At 35.9% G+C, this 16,611-nt stretch overlaps 1 protein-coding gene across 1 annotated transcript; it reads right to left on the bottom strand.

Moving 5' to 3' along the window:
• Positions 1-832: 832 nt before the first annotated feature.
• On the bottom strand, positions 833-15,339 carry LOC132308214 (mitochondrial inner membrane protein OXA1). The gene is made up of 10 exons (XM_059806231.1): positions 15,190-15,339; positions 14,388-14,876; positions 13,520-13,610; positions 10,178-10,225; positions 9,562-9,620; positions 4,846-4,921; positions 4,599-4,730; positions 2,951-3,058; positions 1,685-1,739; positions 833-1,473 (listed from the first exon to the last, which is right to left on the bottom strand). Exons 2-10 carry the CDS (start codon positions 14,858-14,860, stop codon positions 1,205-1,207), a joined length of 1,311 nt encoding a protein of 436 aa, XP_059662214.1. The 5' UTR covers positions 14,861-14,876; positions 15,190-15,339; the 3' UTR covers positions 833-1,204.
• Between the last annotated feature and the right edge of the window lie 1,272 nt (positions 15,340-16,611).

Here is a 16,611-nt window from a genome sequence, read left to right as displayed (position 1 = left end):
TTTCTTCAACATTAAAGAAAGTTATGACCATCAGAGGTGGTAATTCTAAAGCAACAACGTGGTGACAGACTGGACAGTTGACCCGCATCTCTTCCTTTTCCTTCGTCATGAAGTTGATGAGGTCGGTGAAACGGCCACACCAAGTTCTAAGAAATTTCCATAATAAATATGATGAGAAAAAGTGGAGAAAGTATTTGATGGTCCTGACCATTCCACATATTTATTTGTATTGTTCATATAATAATATATTTTTATAGGGTCATTTTTTCTTTAAAAGTGTTAATAATTCAAAATCATCTAATAATTTCACCTAGTTAACGCTTCTTATAGCATATTAAAGGAGTGTCAGCACTGGTGGTGCAATGAAGTTATTCTTGCCACATTTCATTTCCTTTTTGAGTATTCCAGGAACATTGTAAGAGTCCTTTGCTAGAAAGTAAAATAAATAAAAAGAAAAGAAATAACCCAAATATTGAACGTCCTAGTTCCTTGCATAGTTTCAATTAACATTCCCGTTACCACAAATCAAAGATGTGTTTATTTAATCTTCCATATCTATATATATATATATATATAACAGTACGACATCTCAATTGGGTCAACTGAATCTCAGAAAGGAATAAAGAATTCTCATAACAATAGCAGTAATTTAAAAAAAAAATTATGTTTTTGGAATTTGAACCAAACAGGCCCTGATGTTTTTATCTTAATTTCCAAGGCTTCCTGACAACCATGTTGTGACGAGGAAAACTATTAGGTGAACCTTACCAGCAAGTTCTGCGTATTCATTTACTAGTACATGGAAAAACAGTTGAAACATAACACGAGCTAATTAATGATACCCAACAGTTCTTAATTGATATTTTAGTGATCAAGAAACATTTCTTTCTGGTACAACGAACGAATTACATTGATCAAACTAGTGCCAAAACTATCACAAAGTACAGTCAACATAGGGAGAGACTTGGTAAGAGAACTCCCTAAATTCAATTAACAAAATAACCTACTACTCAATTTCTAATTAATCTATCAAAAGAGCTCTCTCTCTTCCCATTTAAGCACTCAAAAATTATAGCCCAACCGCAGGACTAAATAAATTAAGACGCATTACCAATTTTAATAATATTACATTTATTTTTATAAGCACAAGTACTCCAACTAAACAGTTATCAAGACGGTTCATCTGTTAAAAATGTGCATTTCCTCACCTCTTCTTGTTCTTCTTCCTTCCCTTTACTTCTTTTTCTAACCTTCTAAGCCTCTGACTGGTGACTGCTGAGGAAGATATTCTGTGATCAGGAAGTTTTGGTAATCCAGCAGGTGCAGAACCCGACTGATTAGCCTTCTGCATTGCTGCTGCATATTGTTTGATTGATTCAACAAAAGAGAGGGAAGGTTTTGTTGCAGTACCAGCTGGTTGTATGGGTATTATGGGAACACCCAAGAAATTCTTGACCGCAGGTCTTTTAATTACTGAAAAATTAAGACATAATCAAAAATAAAAGAAAACCGTGGCAATATTTGTTAAACTAGTTTATTATTCTCTTAGATAAATCTAGAATGGTGCTGCATGCATCACCAAAAACAAAAAATCTATGCTCCTCTACTGCCTCAGAATAGTGAAGAAAAACAAAGTTTTAGAAGCAAATGAACATATTGACGACAGCAAGCAACAAGAACTCACCTAGTCCATACATGAGTGAGAACAAGTTGGAGGTAACCCAATAACAAAAAAGAGCCTGCAAAGATAAACGTGCATTTGATATTCAGATGACATTGATTCAAATTAGTACAAGACCGTCACATTAAATCAGTCAAGTAAATTTTGAGCTTCAAGAACTTATAACCACCAATAATAAAAAAAATTAAAACACTCCGATTAATGCAGAGACATTATGAAAATCATGAAAGCTATGTTGTTATGAACTTATTATGATGGCACGCAAGCAAAAATCTGAATAAAACCATTCAATTTTTTGTTTGTGTGTCATCTAGTGATTGGTGAGGACCAATGGTCATGGGGCCGTGTAATAATTTCTCATGAATTCACTGGTTCTGTGGTTCAAATAGCACCCACTCACCAAGGTCCTTATGGCCTAGTGGTATCTCCTCTACCTCCCAAAGTGGATGATGAGGGTTCGAGTCCCCAAAGGGGTAAAGTGGGTGTGTGAGTGATGTTTGTGTGTTTCTTGCCAATGAAAAAAAAAAACCTTATGACGTATTATGATAGCAAAACATCAGTCCCAAAATGCCCTTTCAATTTCACATCTTTAAAAAGTTTCTTAACAATCATGCTGCTACCTGAAAATTTATATTTCCTTTCATGCCCTATGTATATAATTTCAAAAAACTCATCATCATTACATGCTAATTGAAACCCTACTTCCTTTGTTTTTTTTTTTTCCCCTTCTCCAATGATGCCGCCTCAATAAACAAACATAATTCCAAATATAGTTTCAGAAATGTCTAATTAGTAATTACCACCACCATTGGCTACCAAAACAAATAATAACAATAATTACTACTAAGCTAGGAACACAAGATTATTAGAATTTGAAATACATATACATGTACATGTAACATTTTAACGCATGGGAGACAAGGAATAAAGTAAAATCTGATTTCAAAATATACCCTATTGTGGATGCACCAATAAGAAAGGGAAATAGTTTGTATTATAGGTAAGACAAGTGCCCCACCAAAAGGTCCAAAACTAACCCTATTCATTTGGGATAAAGGAAAGGATCGTGATGTTGGTGTGACGGCAGACCACCACATTAATATGGAATAAAGGCAAAGAGGATGATGATTATGGTGATAAATATTTACCTTTTAGCTGGACTTAGCCAATTAAATCATTCAATATCTTTACTTTGTCACTAGATTTAAACAAAATAAGCAGCACATGCAATGTATAATGCTCCGGGTAACAAGATGCTGCCACATATACCTTTGGGAAAGTCATGGTAATTGGGACTGTAAGAGCAGCAAAGACCCTAGAAACCTTTTTCATGGTTCCAGCAACAGGATTCCCTTCCAGGCCTTCTTGCGCATTGCACTGAGTAAAGGTCAGATATTAGTCAAAAAAGAAAAGTGAAAAATGACGTAAAGCAAAATGACTAGCTGCATTAAACAAGTTCTAGACTTTCAAACACATAATGCATGACAGCTAAAAGAATCTACACCCAATGGGAAGACAGAACAAGTGTATTTAAGTACTGATTCAGTTCAACTCAAGGTAGGAGAGCCTTTCAATCTTCTAAGAAACTAAAAAACAATAAATAAAATAACAAAAGTAACAGTCCATGAAATAATATTTGATAAAAGATCGCGTATTCTGCCAACTTACATACAATATCATCGGAAATTTAGTAATTAATTGGGCAATATATATTCAGATTTTAAAAAATAAAGAAGAAAAAGAAAATGACAGCACTACCATCTCAAATACCCAAATACACACACAAACATGCGTGTGGTTGGGAAGGATCATGAACAACTGTCAGATGATTTTGATACCATCTGGATATGGAAGTTGCTTAAGACTGGATACAGATAAGTAATTTGTGGAAAATAGCCACCTTCAAATTCTATTCGCACGTTTCCCCATAGAAAACAAAATAAGATATCACAAACTACGGGAAAGGATATAGGCAAGAAAATAAAAAATACACACCAAACTACACTCTATGGCATCAGCTTAATACCATAATAACGACCCCCGAGTTTTATGGTAGCCAAAGCGGAAATTTCCACCAAGTTCTACCATATGAACAATAAAAGCTATTGGCAAAAGCTGCGAAACTCTGAACCATCCACCGACTCAATAGAAGTGCCCAGCCCATCATATATATACAGTTCCTCTCCAAAATTCCAATCGCAATGGCAACTCTTAGACAATGTTCCGCATACTGAAAGCATAGACAAGAGAATGTGCAGAACTCCCTGCTCTCTATTGCAGTAATAGTTGTCGGGAAACAGAAGTAAATGCGTACAAGCTATAAAATAATGACAGCCTCTGTACAAGTCTATGTGGAATCTCATTTTTCACAACCCTAATAAACATGTAAAACTTTATTCCCATCAATCTTATCAAATTAAAGCCAAACAAATTACCGAAGAGGCGGGGGACCTACCAGAATAGGTACCGGAAATTAACCTTAAGTAGGAATATGTTGCTTGTGGTTATTAAAGGAGTACATAATTCAATGGCCTTCTCACATGAATCCTAGTAAAAAGGGTTTCCACGTGATAAAAAGGATTAGAACATGCAACACAGAAAAAAAAAATATTGAACGTAAACTCTCAATTTCCATTTTCCCTACAACTAGTGTAAATCAGGTCCAAGCTTGGTCCATGACTGCACAAACCAATTTCTGTTATTAAACTTGTTTACAAAATTTTCTATATCCTTTTTTTTATATTATTATAATTGGTTTGACCAGTTTGATTCCTCTCAGGTTGTTTTGGACCTGAACAAGTTTGGCATTGTCTGAACCTATGCAGTCTGTAAATCATAATAACGATACTAAAGTCTCGAGCAAGTATCTATGGGAAGCTGAGATACATGGTTTAACAAATAAATAAATGGTGCCTACCTCCACTGTTATCCAAAATGTCAATGCTGCCAAAACTGGAAATATACAGAGAGTATCTGGAGTTGTCAGATCAGTGAACCAAAATGCTCCGCCAGTTTTAAAAGATGGAACTTTTTCTACCATGTTCGAAATCTGCAAACGATTGAACAGATAAGTGCCAAGTAACAACACAAGAAATAAATAAATTTTAGATGAAGCAATTTACTAATTTTCTGGATTTTACATCTAGGGAAGAGATTTATCTTACAGCCAGGAAAAAACTGACGAAAACAGGGCCTTGGATAAAGAGTCCCTTCAGTGGAGTCCATGGAGTAACACCATGTCTGCAATATCCAAATTTGAAATTACAATTTGAATAAAAAAAAAGGAAAATGTGTGAACAAGTAAAGGCTGCGAATGGGAATTATATACACTGTTGAATAGTTGACCCTAATTTTAGAATCAAAACAAAAACAATACAGATAAAACATATTGGCGGTTGCATAGATTTATTTACACACAGTATTCCTAAGTTTGAATCCTGTGAGGGAAACTATTTCCTGAGTTTGAATCGCATGAGGGAAACTATTTCCAATAATTAATTCTGAACACAATGAGGATTATGCATGAAAAGGGAAAAACTGTAATACACAGCTAGATCAAATTATTTTCTTTTGATACCTGCCAACATACTTAACAAGTATTCAGTGACAAAGCAATCAGTAATGTATCAAAGGCTATCATTCTGGATCTTCCACCTAGAGTCTACAATTTATTAGACAGTAATCCAAGCAATGTGCATGGTCATAAATTGATTCCGAAAATTTCAGGCAAGACAAATTAACAGCTGAGCTGCTGCAATAAAATCTATGAGCAGCTTTCTTTTCTTTTCTTTCCATAAGCAAAAAATATACCTGTAGTTCCATTCCAATCCAGTACCAAAATCTACTTGACATTCCAAAAGTTCTAGCATTCAGTAAAAATATATTCAAGTTAGTTAGTAATTGTGATTATCTCATTAAAGCTTCACCCCAAACACCCCTATCCCCTTCCCAAACTAAAGTTTCTTCCATGTACATATATTTACTACACTTTAGTCAGAAAGGGGCGTCTAGGTACCTAGTTGTTACAGGGCTAAATTACACCACGAATTTTTGCCTCTGTAATGGCACTTGGGGCCACCAAGTCTCAACCAACACAACAACACAATATACACAGTATAGAAATGTAAAGAAGGCACACACAGTTTACAGGGACAAGCCCCAACCTTTGCTCATATTAAACATATTACAAAGGAACATGAGTTCGTACAAGGAACAACCAAGGCTCACACCCTCCTCTCTGTTCCCTCTACAAAGCCCACCTTAGCATTATATAGGCCACTCTCAAAACCGCCCATAACTGCCCACTAAGATGATGGATGACACCCCCATCCACCTAGGGTCGTGCTGGCACCCTCCAAATGTGCCAGCACTATAATGCAGTTGACAAGCCCAACTGCTAGACTTGTTGGCATGTTCTGCTCATGCCACATAACCACAAGAAGTTACATTCTGCATAGTGGAAGAGACCACCCTTAACCGCCTGTGTGTTGGTCCTCTCAGAATTGTGCCACATGCTTGGGAGGTTACTCAGCACTCCCCCACTTCCCATGATGAGTAGGAAGTGCTAGTAACTTCCCCCAACCGACCGAGCCCACTAAGCCACCACCTCTTGTAACCGCAAGCCATGACTTTGTGTTGTCTATGCTCTAACCACATCTGAGTCAACTTTGTGAACCTAGCCCAAGCCAAGTCCACCAATCTGCACCCACATATATATGTCTCTGAGTGCACGGCGTGCCAAGCCATGCACGCTCGGGTGCACACCAAAGTGCACGCCGGCGCACACACTAGTGCCCTTCTTCGCGCGCCATGTTTGAACCCTCATGCGCCCGTGGCTGTACGCCCATGCGCACGCCGAGCTAGACGCTCGCGCACACTAGGTTGGTAACCAGCACGCCCACCTGCATGCCCGCACACGCGCCGCTGCACACCAGCGCGCGTGTCGGTGCCCACTTGTTTGCTCTTCAATATCTTGGATGCTCCCCACTTGTGCAACCATCTTGGAGTGGTGCAACACGTGCCCATGCACGTTGGCTAAGCCCTCTAAGCAAGCCATGCCATAGCCCAACCGATGTGATCAACAGACCCCCCCCTAGTATAGTCTTAAGGAAATCCAGCACTCTGACAGGAGTAAACATCACCCATGCTTGAGGAGTCATAATGGCCTTTCAGGCCTTTCCCGACATCCAAATTAAGTGCCGTCTGCGCCAACCAGCTTCTATGAACTCAAGGTACCTCCCATAAAGATCCCGAGTCAAAACTCCAAATTTCATTTTTCACCATATTTACGAAAGTGCCACTGGGCACTCCCAGTGCACGCCGAGCATCCTTTTAAGCATCTTGTGTGCACGCTGAGCATCTTGTGTACGCTGACAACCCACTGAGCATCCTCATGGCCGTCTAACCAAAGCCAAAGTATTCCCAAGACATGGCATGGCCTTGAAATGCCCATGTCTTCCCTTGGACAACCGTCAAGAGGCTAACACTAGTCCACTAACACTACGGAAGCGTTTTTGTAGACTGCAACGGTGATAGGTAAAGAACAAGTAGGCATGTAAGGAGAATATGTTCTCATCAGCCTTTAGCCTATTTCTGCTATAGTCAAGCTTTATTCAGTATTATATATGTGCCTTTCTGACGTCTAGGTGCCCAGTTCACTAATACTACGGAAATGTTTTTGTAGGCTGCAGCGGTGATAGGTAAAGAACAATTAGGCATGCAAGGAGAAAATCTGTTCTCATCAGCCTTTAGTCTATTTCTGATGTAGTCAAGCTTTTATTCAGTATTATGTGTGTGTCTGTGTGTTTATATATATATCTTTCTTACAAGTAAGATACATACCTTCAACTGGTACTTCAACCCTACATCTTCCTTTTTTTGAGGGCGACAGGAAAAACCACTCAAGCCAACAGTGATTTTGGGCATTACTATAATAGAAACTCAACAACTTGATTAAATAGAAACATTCCAGAAATTCACCTTCTGAAACCCATAATGGCCACGAACAGTTGCTCCTGGGGTAGCCAAATAAGGCTTAGCTGATTGTATTACTAAAGAGTCAATTTGAACAATTAGAACCTAACCCGATTTTAGATGTGGTCCATTTTTGGCTATACACATTTTCACAAATAAACTGTCCAAGACTAATTATTGTAGATGTTTTTTCACAATAATTGTGATGGAGAAAATACCAATTCAAATTGAATGGATTCAAAAGGATGTTACTGCACAGATCGGGACTATAATTTTTCCCATTTTCATCCATTAAATAATATTTAATTCCTTGAAAAGTCTGTTTTAAATTGTCAAGTTGCAATAGTAGTTACCAAGAGCTGATAAAAAGTAAAAGGAATAAAAATTCAAATTTTAAGGGCTGTTCCTAAAGGACCCAACAAATTTCCAATTGGAATTAGGAAAACTTTAACTGGCAGAATTCAAGTACTTTTCCAATCATAATCAAGTGATTTATAATCCATAATTTCTTGTTGCTTATGATATATCTATGCCCCAAATACATACCACCAGTAAATGCTCCTTACATTCGAACTGAAAAAGATAAAATGATTTACATAGGAATTTTAGTTACAAGAGTAAATTCTTTCAACACAATGGAAACAATTTAAAATAAAAAATAAAAATAATAATTAAAAATAAAAATAAAAAAACTATAGGGAAACAATTTGTATTGAATTGAAACCCTAGAATATAAATAAGATTAAGATAAAGATTCTATAAAGCATCCCTGGGACAGAGTATTAGGCAGGTAAGAGATCATATTCTATAGAATGAATGTAGAGAAGATTAGAGCTTGAGATGAATGTGTGGTAAGAAGAGCAATGACGAAATTAGAAATGAATACATTCTTGAGATGAAAGAAATAGCTCTAAGAAAAAAATCAGGATGATAAATTTCAGATGGTTTGATAATGTATGATAAGGACTATTAACTGCATAGGTTGAAGATAGCACATTTCACAGTGAGAGTAATGCTTGGGATAGGAAAAGACCAAAATCAAATTGAATTTAGAATAGTTAAGGAAGACGGCATAGTATGTGGTTTGACTAAAATAAGATCCTAGGACATCGACTATGTGGAGTGACAATATGATGGCCATGTAACCAATCCCAAATATTTAGTACTAGACTCTGTCGAACTAAAATGAGTTTTAACTTTCATTACTACAAATATAATTAGTCCTTGTACGCCCCTGTAAAGCTAATTATATGCTATATACATTGTTCGACATATAACTTGCAATGCCCATTCTACATTTCGTATATTGTTATATAATAAGTCAATGATTTAAATTACCCTTCAAAAGAAAAAAAAAAGTGATACGTCTAAATTATTTCAACTTCACCAGTTCTATAATTTAGTCTTTAACATTCCAACTTTGCTAAAATGTGTAGAACTTCTGCAAGTTTTATAATCAATATTAGACCAATAAATTACTTGCACTTAAAAAGAGGAATTGGGGATCAAGATAACAAAATGAAATTTCAAAGAGTTGGGTCAAGCACCATATCTACCTTATTCATGCACACACACACAAAAAAAAAAAAAAAAAAATGCAAAGGCAGGCAACAGGCCTTGCAGATCAGGGTTCTTATCACCAATTCAAGATATAAATTTGCATGATGAACTGTCAAATAATAGATTTCGAATGACAAAAATCACGACACATATATTTATCATTTTTTTCATGGAAATTTGTGTCTTAATTTACTTAAGCTGAAAAAATATCTACTAGATCATCTATAAGCATTGGAAAAATGTCATGGGGCTACAAAAGATGCAAGGAGCATAAATTTTTTAAAAATAAAATAAAATAAAAATTGATATATGGGCTTTTCCAATCAGCACATGAAAGAGTCGCATACTCCTTAAATAGCTCCTTCATTTGTTTCTGACCTTCAGCCACAGACGAAGGACTCATGCCCTGGGGAAATTTTAAAAAACAAAAGAAGAAATATCAACATATTAGGAAGATTTTCTTTTCAGATACAAAATGTACTGGCTAGATATGAAATATTCATGGAAAATTGACACACACACACACGGGGAAAAAATTTTGCGTCAGCTTTCAAATATGCATTTAGTTATTTTTGGGCAATAAACACACCCAAAAAGAACATTACCCAATCAGATTGTGGTATCTAAAAATTTGAGTGTATTGATCATACAAAACTATAGCGATAAAATAGATCATTCAACTAAAGAGATGTCCCAAGAACAAAAAATAAAAAGAGTACAAAACTTATGCATAACATGTATCAACATGATGTCATTGGATGGTAAATCATTTATTGGGGCATACCGTAATACACCAGAAAAATCAGTTACGCAAACTGAAAAAATGAGTGAGTCCTAGGTAGGAGGAATTGAACAGAGTCCAGACTCGTGCATGACATATACTAGCATGAAGTCACAACTGTCAATATTCTAACGAGGTATACGGTAATACTGTAATACAGAAGAAGATTCAGATACTCATACCCTATTTTCCATCTCATCCTTAATTTCATCCAAATGTGGCCTCATTATCTGCAAAAGACATTCAAGACACTTGAGATGTAACAAAGTTCAACATATTTACAGAGAAGAAAATAATTTCTAAGGATCAAAAGGAAGTATATTTATTCAGGGGAAAAAAAAGAGAAGAAGAAGAAGAAGAAAGCAACTAAAATCAAGCAAAAAGGAAACAGGAAGTATATCAATCAATATACAGAAGAACTGCAGAAAATTTTGCTTATCACAATCGAAATCACAGCTTAAACAAGAATGGGCAACATAATCTTGCCACTCAACTCAACTCAACAAAGTCTTGCCACTGATAGCAAATAATTGTTAATGGCTAATTAAGTAAAAAATAAGCAAAAATAAATAAATTGAATATTTTATCCTTATACTTTCAAATTTCCAAAATGTAGAATCTCAATAATTTGACCAAATTCGACAGCCTGGATTTGAACTATAAAAATGGGGGTGGGATTGGAAAAGAAACAACTGAACTACAAGTCTATAATGGTGTCTGATTCGGTGTTTTTGTCAGTCGGGTGTTCAAACCATTTAGGACAGAAACAAAAATTTAAATTGTTGCATCAAATAGAGACTATAGTTATAGTCACATGTAATTAAAAGACAATTGGCTTAATTTAAGGTTGAAGACACAGTTGTTTTTTTTTTTCCCTATTTTCTAAAAGGTTTACCCATATTTTCAATTTAATGGATCATGGATGTAGGTAGACCATGAAGCAAGGACATCGAACCCCCGTAGGTCCATCAATTATTTTTTGGAGGGATCATTGCTTGATGAAATGGTAAACGCTCAAACAGTCATGTACTAAACACAAGTTCAAAACTAAGGGCAACCTGCTTTTGCAAATAAAGCCAAAAGTTGGTTTGCTCCAAATTTATACACCCACACATCCACAATAAACAGGGAACAACACTAAGTAATGACTTACTTTTAGGAAGACCACAAAGTTATGTAATGTGTCACCATAAGCAAAGACGCATAAATATAAACTCCGTGCACAAGGCATACTTTCCTTCACTGCGATTTCTATAAAAAATAATAATAATATAATTTTTTAAAGCCTTCTTATGAAACTAGTAATACAGCTAATTTAGTGCATGATGCATAATAACAACTCCCTCCGGTGCAACATGGACTTTTCATTCATACTTAGTTTTCAGCACAGCATCACAAGAATTAGTCCAAGTCCCTCCTCCTCTTTTGAATCATTTCTCCCAGTGTCATTATTGCATGAATAAAATGCGGGGGAACCTCTACCATAGCCTCTAACGCATTAACAGGAGAAAGTAATATATGCATCTCTTAAATAAACAAAAAAATTAAAAAATAAATATAGAAATAAAAAGGATTGACTTTCTGTGTGGCGACGTTGTGGATGGGTGTGTGTGGGCAGGCACAATCCCATATCGCATGGGTGAAAGTGAAGTGATTATATGTGCTAGTGTTGTCTCCAAATGGTATGAGACCTTTTGAGATAAAACCCAAAAACAACAACGTACGGGCTCAGGCCCAAAGCAGACAATATCATACCATTGGTGGAGTAGGTTGTTACAATGATATCAGAGTCGGAGCCCAGCCGGAAGTGTGGCCAACGAGGACGTTTGGCCCCTAACGGGGGTGATTGTGGTGACCTTATGGGCGGTTGTGCGTGGGCAGGTGTGAGGCTCTGGCAGGCTACGGGTACACGACCCCACATCGCCTAGGTAAGGTGAAGGTGAAGTGCTTATATGTGCTAATGCTGTCTCCAAATGGTATAAGGCCTTTTAGGGTTTTATCTCTCCTTGCTTTACTCATGCACTCTATGGGAACTGAAATAGCTCAATGTCCTAATAGGATTGATTCCTAACCAACACTCTGAAACTGCTTTTGTGATCTATAAAGTTTCGCGAACATCTTCGTGCAATAGGCGAACACTTGAGTTACGAGATATGGCCATGTTCGCGAAGACAGGTTCATCCCATATATCACATCACTTGGCATGCTCATAGTTTAGAGCTTGAGGTAACCACCTTCGCAACCTTCTCATGTTTCAATTTTAATAAATAACCCTCAGAAAGTCATTCCAATCCAAGGTAAGAGACTCTGAAAGATAATGGCGGAAAAGTGCCAATCAACTTGTCCAAAGTATGGTATTATGAGGTGAAAACTAATATAGAAAGGTCAGATCAATTAGTTCAATGTTCAAACATAGCACTTGAGCTTAGAAGATTTATTTATGCAATGTGATGCCACAAAATGAATGAGGCTATGGCCTTAAATAGAGTGGAAGGGAAACATAGGATTCATGTGGCCGACCCAAGTAGTTGGGAAAAAGGCTTGGTTCTTGTTGTTCGATGTGATGCCACATAAGGCTGTTAACTTATTTCAGCATCTCTCTTCTGCACTGTTTTTCCTTCTTTTGGGCAGAAAATATTTCCTCCCAATTTTACTCATCATCATCGAAACTATATGCATGGAATGTGTTTTTAAGAATTGGGACGTGAAACATATAGAAGTTTTAGCGGTTATGAATGTGTATTTCATCGGATTGTGGGCTAATGAATACATTTTTTAGTTCCACCACCAAATACCCAAAAGCAAAAATAAAATAAAAATGAATAAATAATCAAATAAACTATGACGCTTCCTTTGCAACATAGAGTAGATAATTTGGCACAAGGCCTTTGGACATTACCCAAAGGTCTTGTATCCAATTCCAAGGGGTGTCAAAAACCTCCATCCTAGATTTACCCGATACCCATGCTTAGGGGCCGATTGAAGGCATCGAAAGGGATAGTCTTGCTCCAGAAGGGGTAGGGAAATCTTCCATAATCTTACCCCCCCAGCCCAAAAAAAATCAACAAGAATATTTTTTGGCCAATTTACCCTTTATCGAGAAAAAACTATCTTTTTTGGCCAAGATCTCCTCAACTCTCTCATGGATACCGACTGTCCAAAATTTTAAGTACAGATAAGTAAAAACATTTTATAAAGATCTAAAAATAAGACAATGAAAACATATATAAGAAAAGCCATTGAGCATTTGCTAGTAGCCACCACAAGAGGTATAAGGATTGAATTGCACACATTTAGATAAGGAATTACTTCATGCAATGCTACATGGGGTAAAAGAAATTCTTAAAAAAATTTAAAGTTACAACTGAAGATTGATAATATTTTCAAACTTGTGATCAAAATCTCTCACTCGTTATGGAGGAATTAACATATACAGTTGTCAGCAAATATCATGCAATATCAGACCCAAAAAAAAAAAAAATTCAAAAGCAAAAGAAATGTTGAAACCATGTAATGTAACTCACAGTCAATTTTGAAGTAGCTTTGAGCTGATTTATCAAAACTGGAATTGTTAACCCCCGTATCAAAAGTGTTGTTATAACTATAGATGCCCACCTGAAAGAAATAACAAACAAAATAAAACACTTTTCTACTAAAATGATATATCATTGGTAGCTTTATTGTAGCATCCATCCGAAAGTTTTCAGTGATGCATTGTGTTTCAAATCCGAAATGAAAATAACCTAGTTCGCAAACCCTTGATAATTTTCCTATTTCATTTTCATCAGCATAAAAACTCTCTTGTTTCTCACAATCTTCTCTTTTCGTACAACCAGTGACACCCTCCTTAGCTTCTTTTAAAAATAAAAAATTATAAATTAACATACCAGCAATGGGATCACAAGTCAAGAGATAATTCTACGAATGGGTCAATCACACAAATACATCACTATTGACTCGGAATAATTTTTTCCTTAAATAAACTTGGGCATTTGACTCGCCAAACATCCAACATTCAAATAATTTGTCATTTCAGGCACGGATTGGCTGCCTACTAGTCAGCCAAGCCTCTTCAGATATATTTAGGCAAGCGCTCTCTCTAATATAGCTTTGCTTACTCCTCAGCACCCAATTCAATTAAAACAACAAGGTTTTGCTATAACTAAGGAAATAAACAGGTTACACAACCAGAGGAGCATTTTAAGAAAAATAAAATAATATCAAAATGTCGAGCTTAATCAACACAATCATAGCACTAGTGTAACAAAAGGGTCACATTTTCAAACCCAATTGTCCCTTAAGGGAATGATCTCACTTTTTCACATCTAAAATAAAACAATTTACAAGAACATAGATTTGAAGTTGCGCGTGAAAACATAGCTCAGTCCTTACCAATTCAAGCCGGTAAAAGAGTGAACACCATCAATCACATACTGCAAGGCCGCAACAGGAAAGAAAGAATCTGCAGCAGCAATAGCTACTTCACTCACAGCAGGGGCCTGAGAAGCCACAACTTCAACGGTCTTATCCGTGAGAACTTCCGCAACATCAGTCATGTACCCAATCTTGTCCGCTCCTTCGCCAATTGTCGTCGACATATTTCTACTGAAAATTGCTCCGGTCATCGGCGGAACAAAGAACTGAGAACACCTTTGATCTTGAAACAAAGTACCAAATCCAGCGGAAGTGTTAATGCCACTGTTCCCGAAGAATCGCCTTTGGAAAAAATTGTTAATTTTTTTATCTTCACCGATAGAGTGTTCTCTGCACTCATCGTTATCGTGATGAATGTAACTAAACGATGATCTAAAACGCCGCCGAGCGAGAAGTGTCGCTCTTGTGGATATGATACGCCTGTAAGACATTGATTTGAAGAACGGACTGTGCGACACAAAAGTGGTATGTTAATTACAAATATACAAACGCGTATATATAATAAGTGTGTACCTGTGTGTATTTCCAGTATCACAGAAATGAATCCTAAACATTTCATGTTAATTTCAAATATACAAACGCGTATATATATATATGTGTGTGTGTGTGTGTATCTGTGTGTATTTCCAGTATCACAGAAATGAATCCTAACTCTTTCCAAAGTTAGATCCCTAAAGAAGAAAGCAAATTTCCCATCCCTATATTATGAACCGTAACAAAAACAAAGATTGAATAACTAAATATCATGAATCAACCTTACCGCCTTATGCCGACGTCTGAGAGAGAGAGAGAGAGGAGGAGGGTGGCGTAACTGGGGTTCGGGGGGTTTGGGGTTCCGTTCCTAAGAGGCTTGCTTGGGGGAAGAAGACTTAACGGTGTTTTACGATTTTAGACAGTCTGTCGCCTCCCTAGGTTTACAGTTTGTTCATTGTTCCTTGCTAGGACATGCTTGTCTTTTCAGCCAAAACTGAAATTGTAATACTAATAAAATTTTATTTAAAAAAAAAAATGAATTTATTGTAATATTAGTACCGTAACACTATTTTTGTTATACTGTTTCTTTTTACAATAATGTATTTTATTTATTATTAAAAAAAAAAAAAAAAAAAAAAAGAGAGTAGCAAATTATGTGACCACTTGCACCTACCCGACCTTTGGATAGCATTTCAAGTTAAGGATAATAATGGAGATCAACGGATTCGAACTTGAGACATTAGGGCATCCAGGTCATTACCTTACCAATTCTATTAAGCCCATTGGACTTTGTATTGTACATTTGTATGTACTTACCGATTATAAATTGACTTAAATAGTTGATGAACAATTTCTTATATTTAGTGGCCTTGTTTTTTTACCATAAATACTTATTAATAAATGAAATGATAAATTCATCTTTCAAAATGTAAGTGTAAAATTTAAGACTTATTATGCATGGGATAATTTGGATTTCAATTATTTCTTAGTTCCCGTAAAAACATTTGGGAATATCTCGGCACTGAAATAATTTGGAGTTTATAGCTTTTTTTTTCTTCTTTTAGAAATGGATTTAAAGTTCGTTTTTTCGGTCTAGAAAAAGTTGCAAATTATTAGTAAATCATCCAAAACAACTTCTTCTATCCTTTTATACATATAATGAGATACTTACATTGCAACTTGAAACTTCTATTTCGTATGACCACTTGGTCACCTTCATGATTTTTCAATCTAAAAGGTGCTCCAATTAAATAGATATTAAAATTAATAAATAAATTTATTTTTCCATCTTTCCCTGTGAGTTGTGACTGAATAGTTTATGAAAAATTAAAGCATATTTGGCTTACTTCTTTTTAACTGCCTTCTCATGAGATGCACCCATTAAGGCCTCAGCAGGAGCAAATTGAAATTTTTTTTATTTATAAAATCACCTATAAATTTTGTAAAAAATTTTAAAATGTCTTTTCTCAATATCTAATGATCCGCACCATATACTATTATTGTTCAAGATTATCCCCTCATATAATTTTCTGAATCCATCATTGCTCACAAGTAAAAAAAAATAGCAATATGAATTCACACGATTGCAAAGCAAACAAATCAGAATTTCAAGCTTGAACAATATGGTATTGGTTTTTTCAACCCAAAAAATATGGTAGTGATTTTATAAGAGTGTGTGTTGTGATTAATTTGTTCACTTAAATTTGGT

The sequence above is a fragment of the Cornus florida genome, unplaced genomic scaffold, assembly GCF_030987335.1.
Source record: "Cornus florida cultivar Cherokee Brave unplaced genomic scaffold, ASM3098733v1 CherokeeBrave_3.0.0_Hap2_Chr05, whole genome shotgun sequence".
Taxonomy (NCBI): Eukaryota; Viridiplantae; Streptophyta; class Magnoliopsida; order Cornales; family Cornaceae; genus Cornus; species Cornus florida.
Note: the sequence above shows the minus strand (reverse complement) of the source record. Positions and strands in the feature narration are given on the sequence as shown.

Excerpts from the sequence above, each read along its gene's own strand:
- LOC132308214 (XM_059806231.1), bottom strand. The coding sequence starts at position 14,860 with ATGTCTTACAGGCGTATCATATCCACAAGAGCGACACTTCTCGCTCGG. Across the intron at positions 4,922-9,561 it reads ATGAAGGAGCTATTTAAGGA|ACATGGTGTTACTCCATGGA; the intron begins GTATGCGACTCT and ends TGGATATTGCAG. Across the intron at positions 1,474-1,684 it reads CTCACTCATGTATGGACTAG|TAATTAAAAGACCTGCGGTC; the intron begins GTGAGTTCTTGT and ends TTAATTTTTCAG.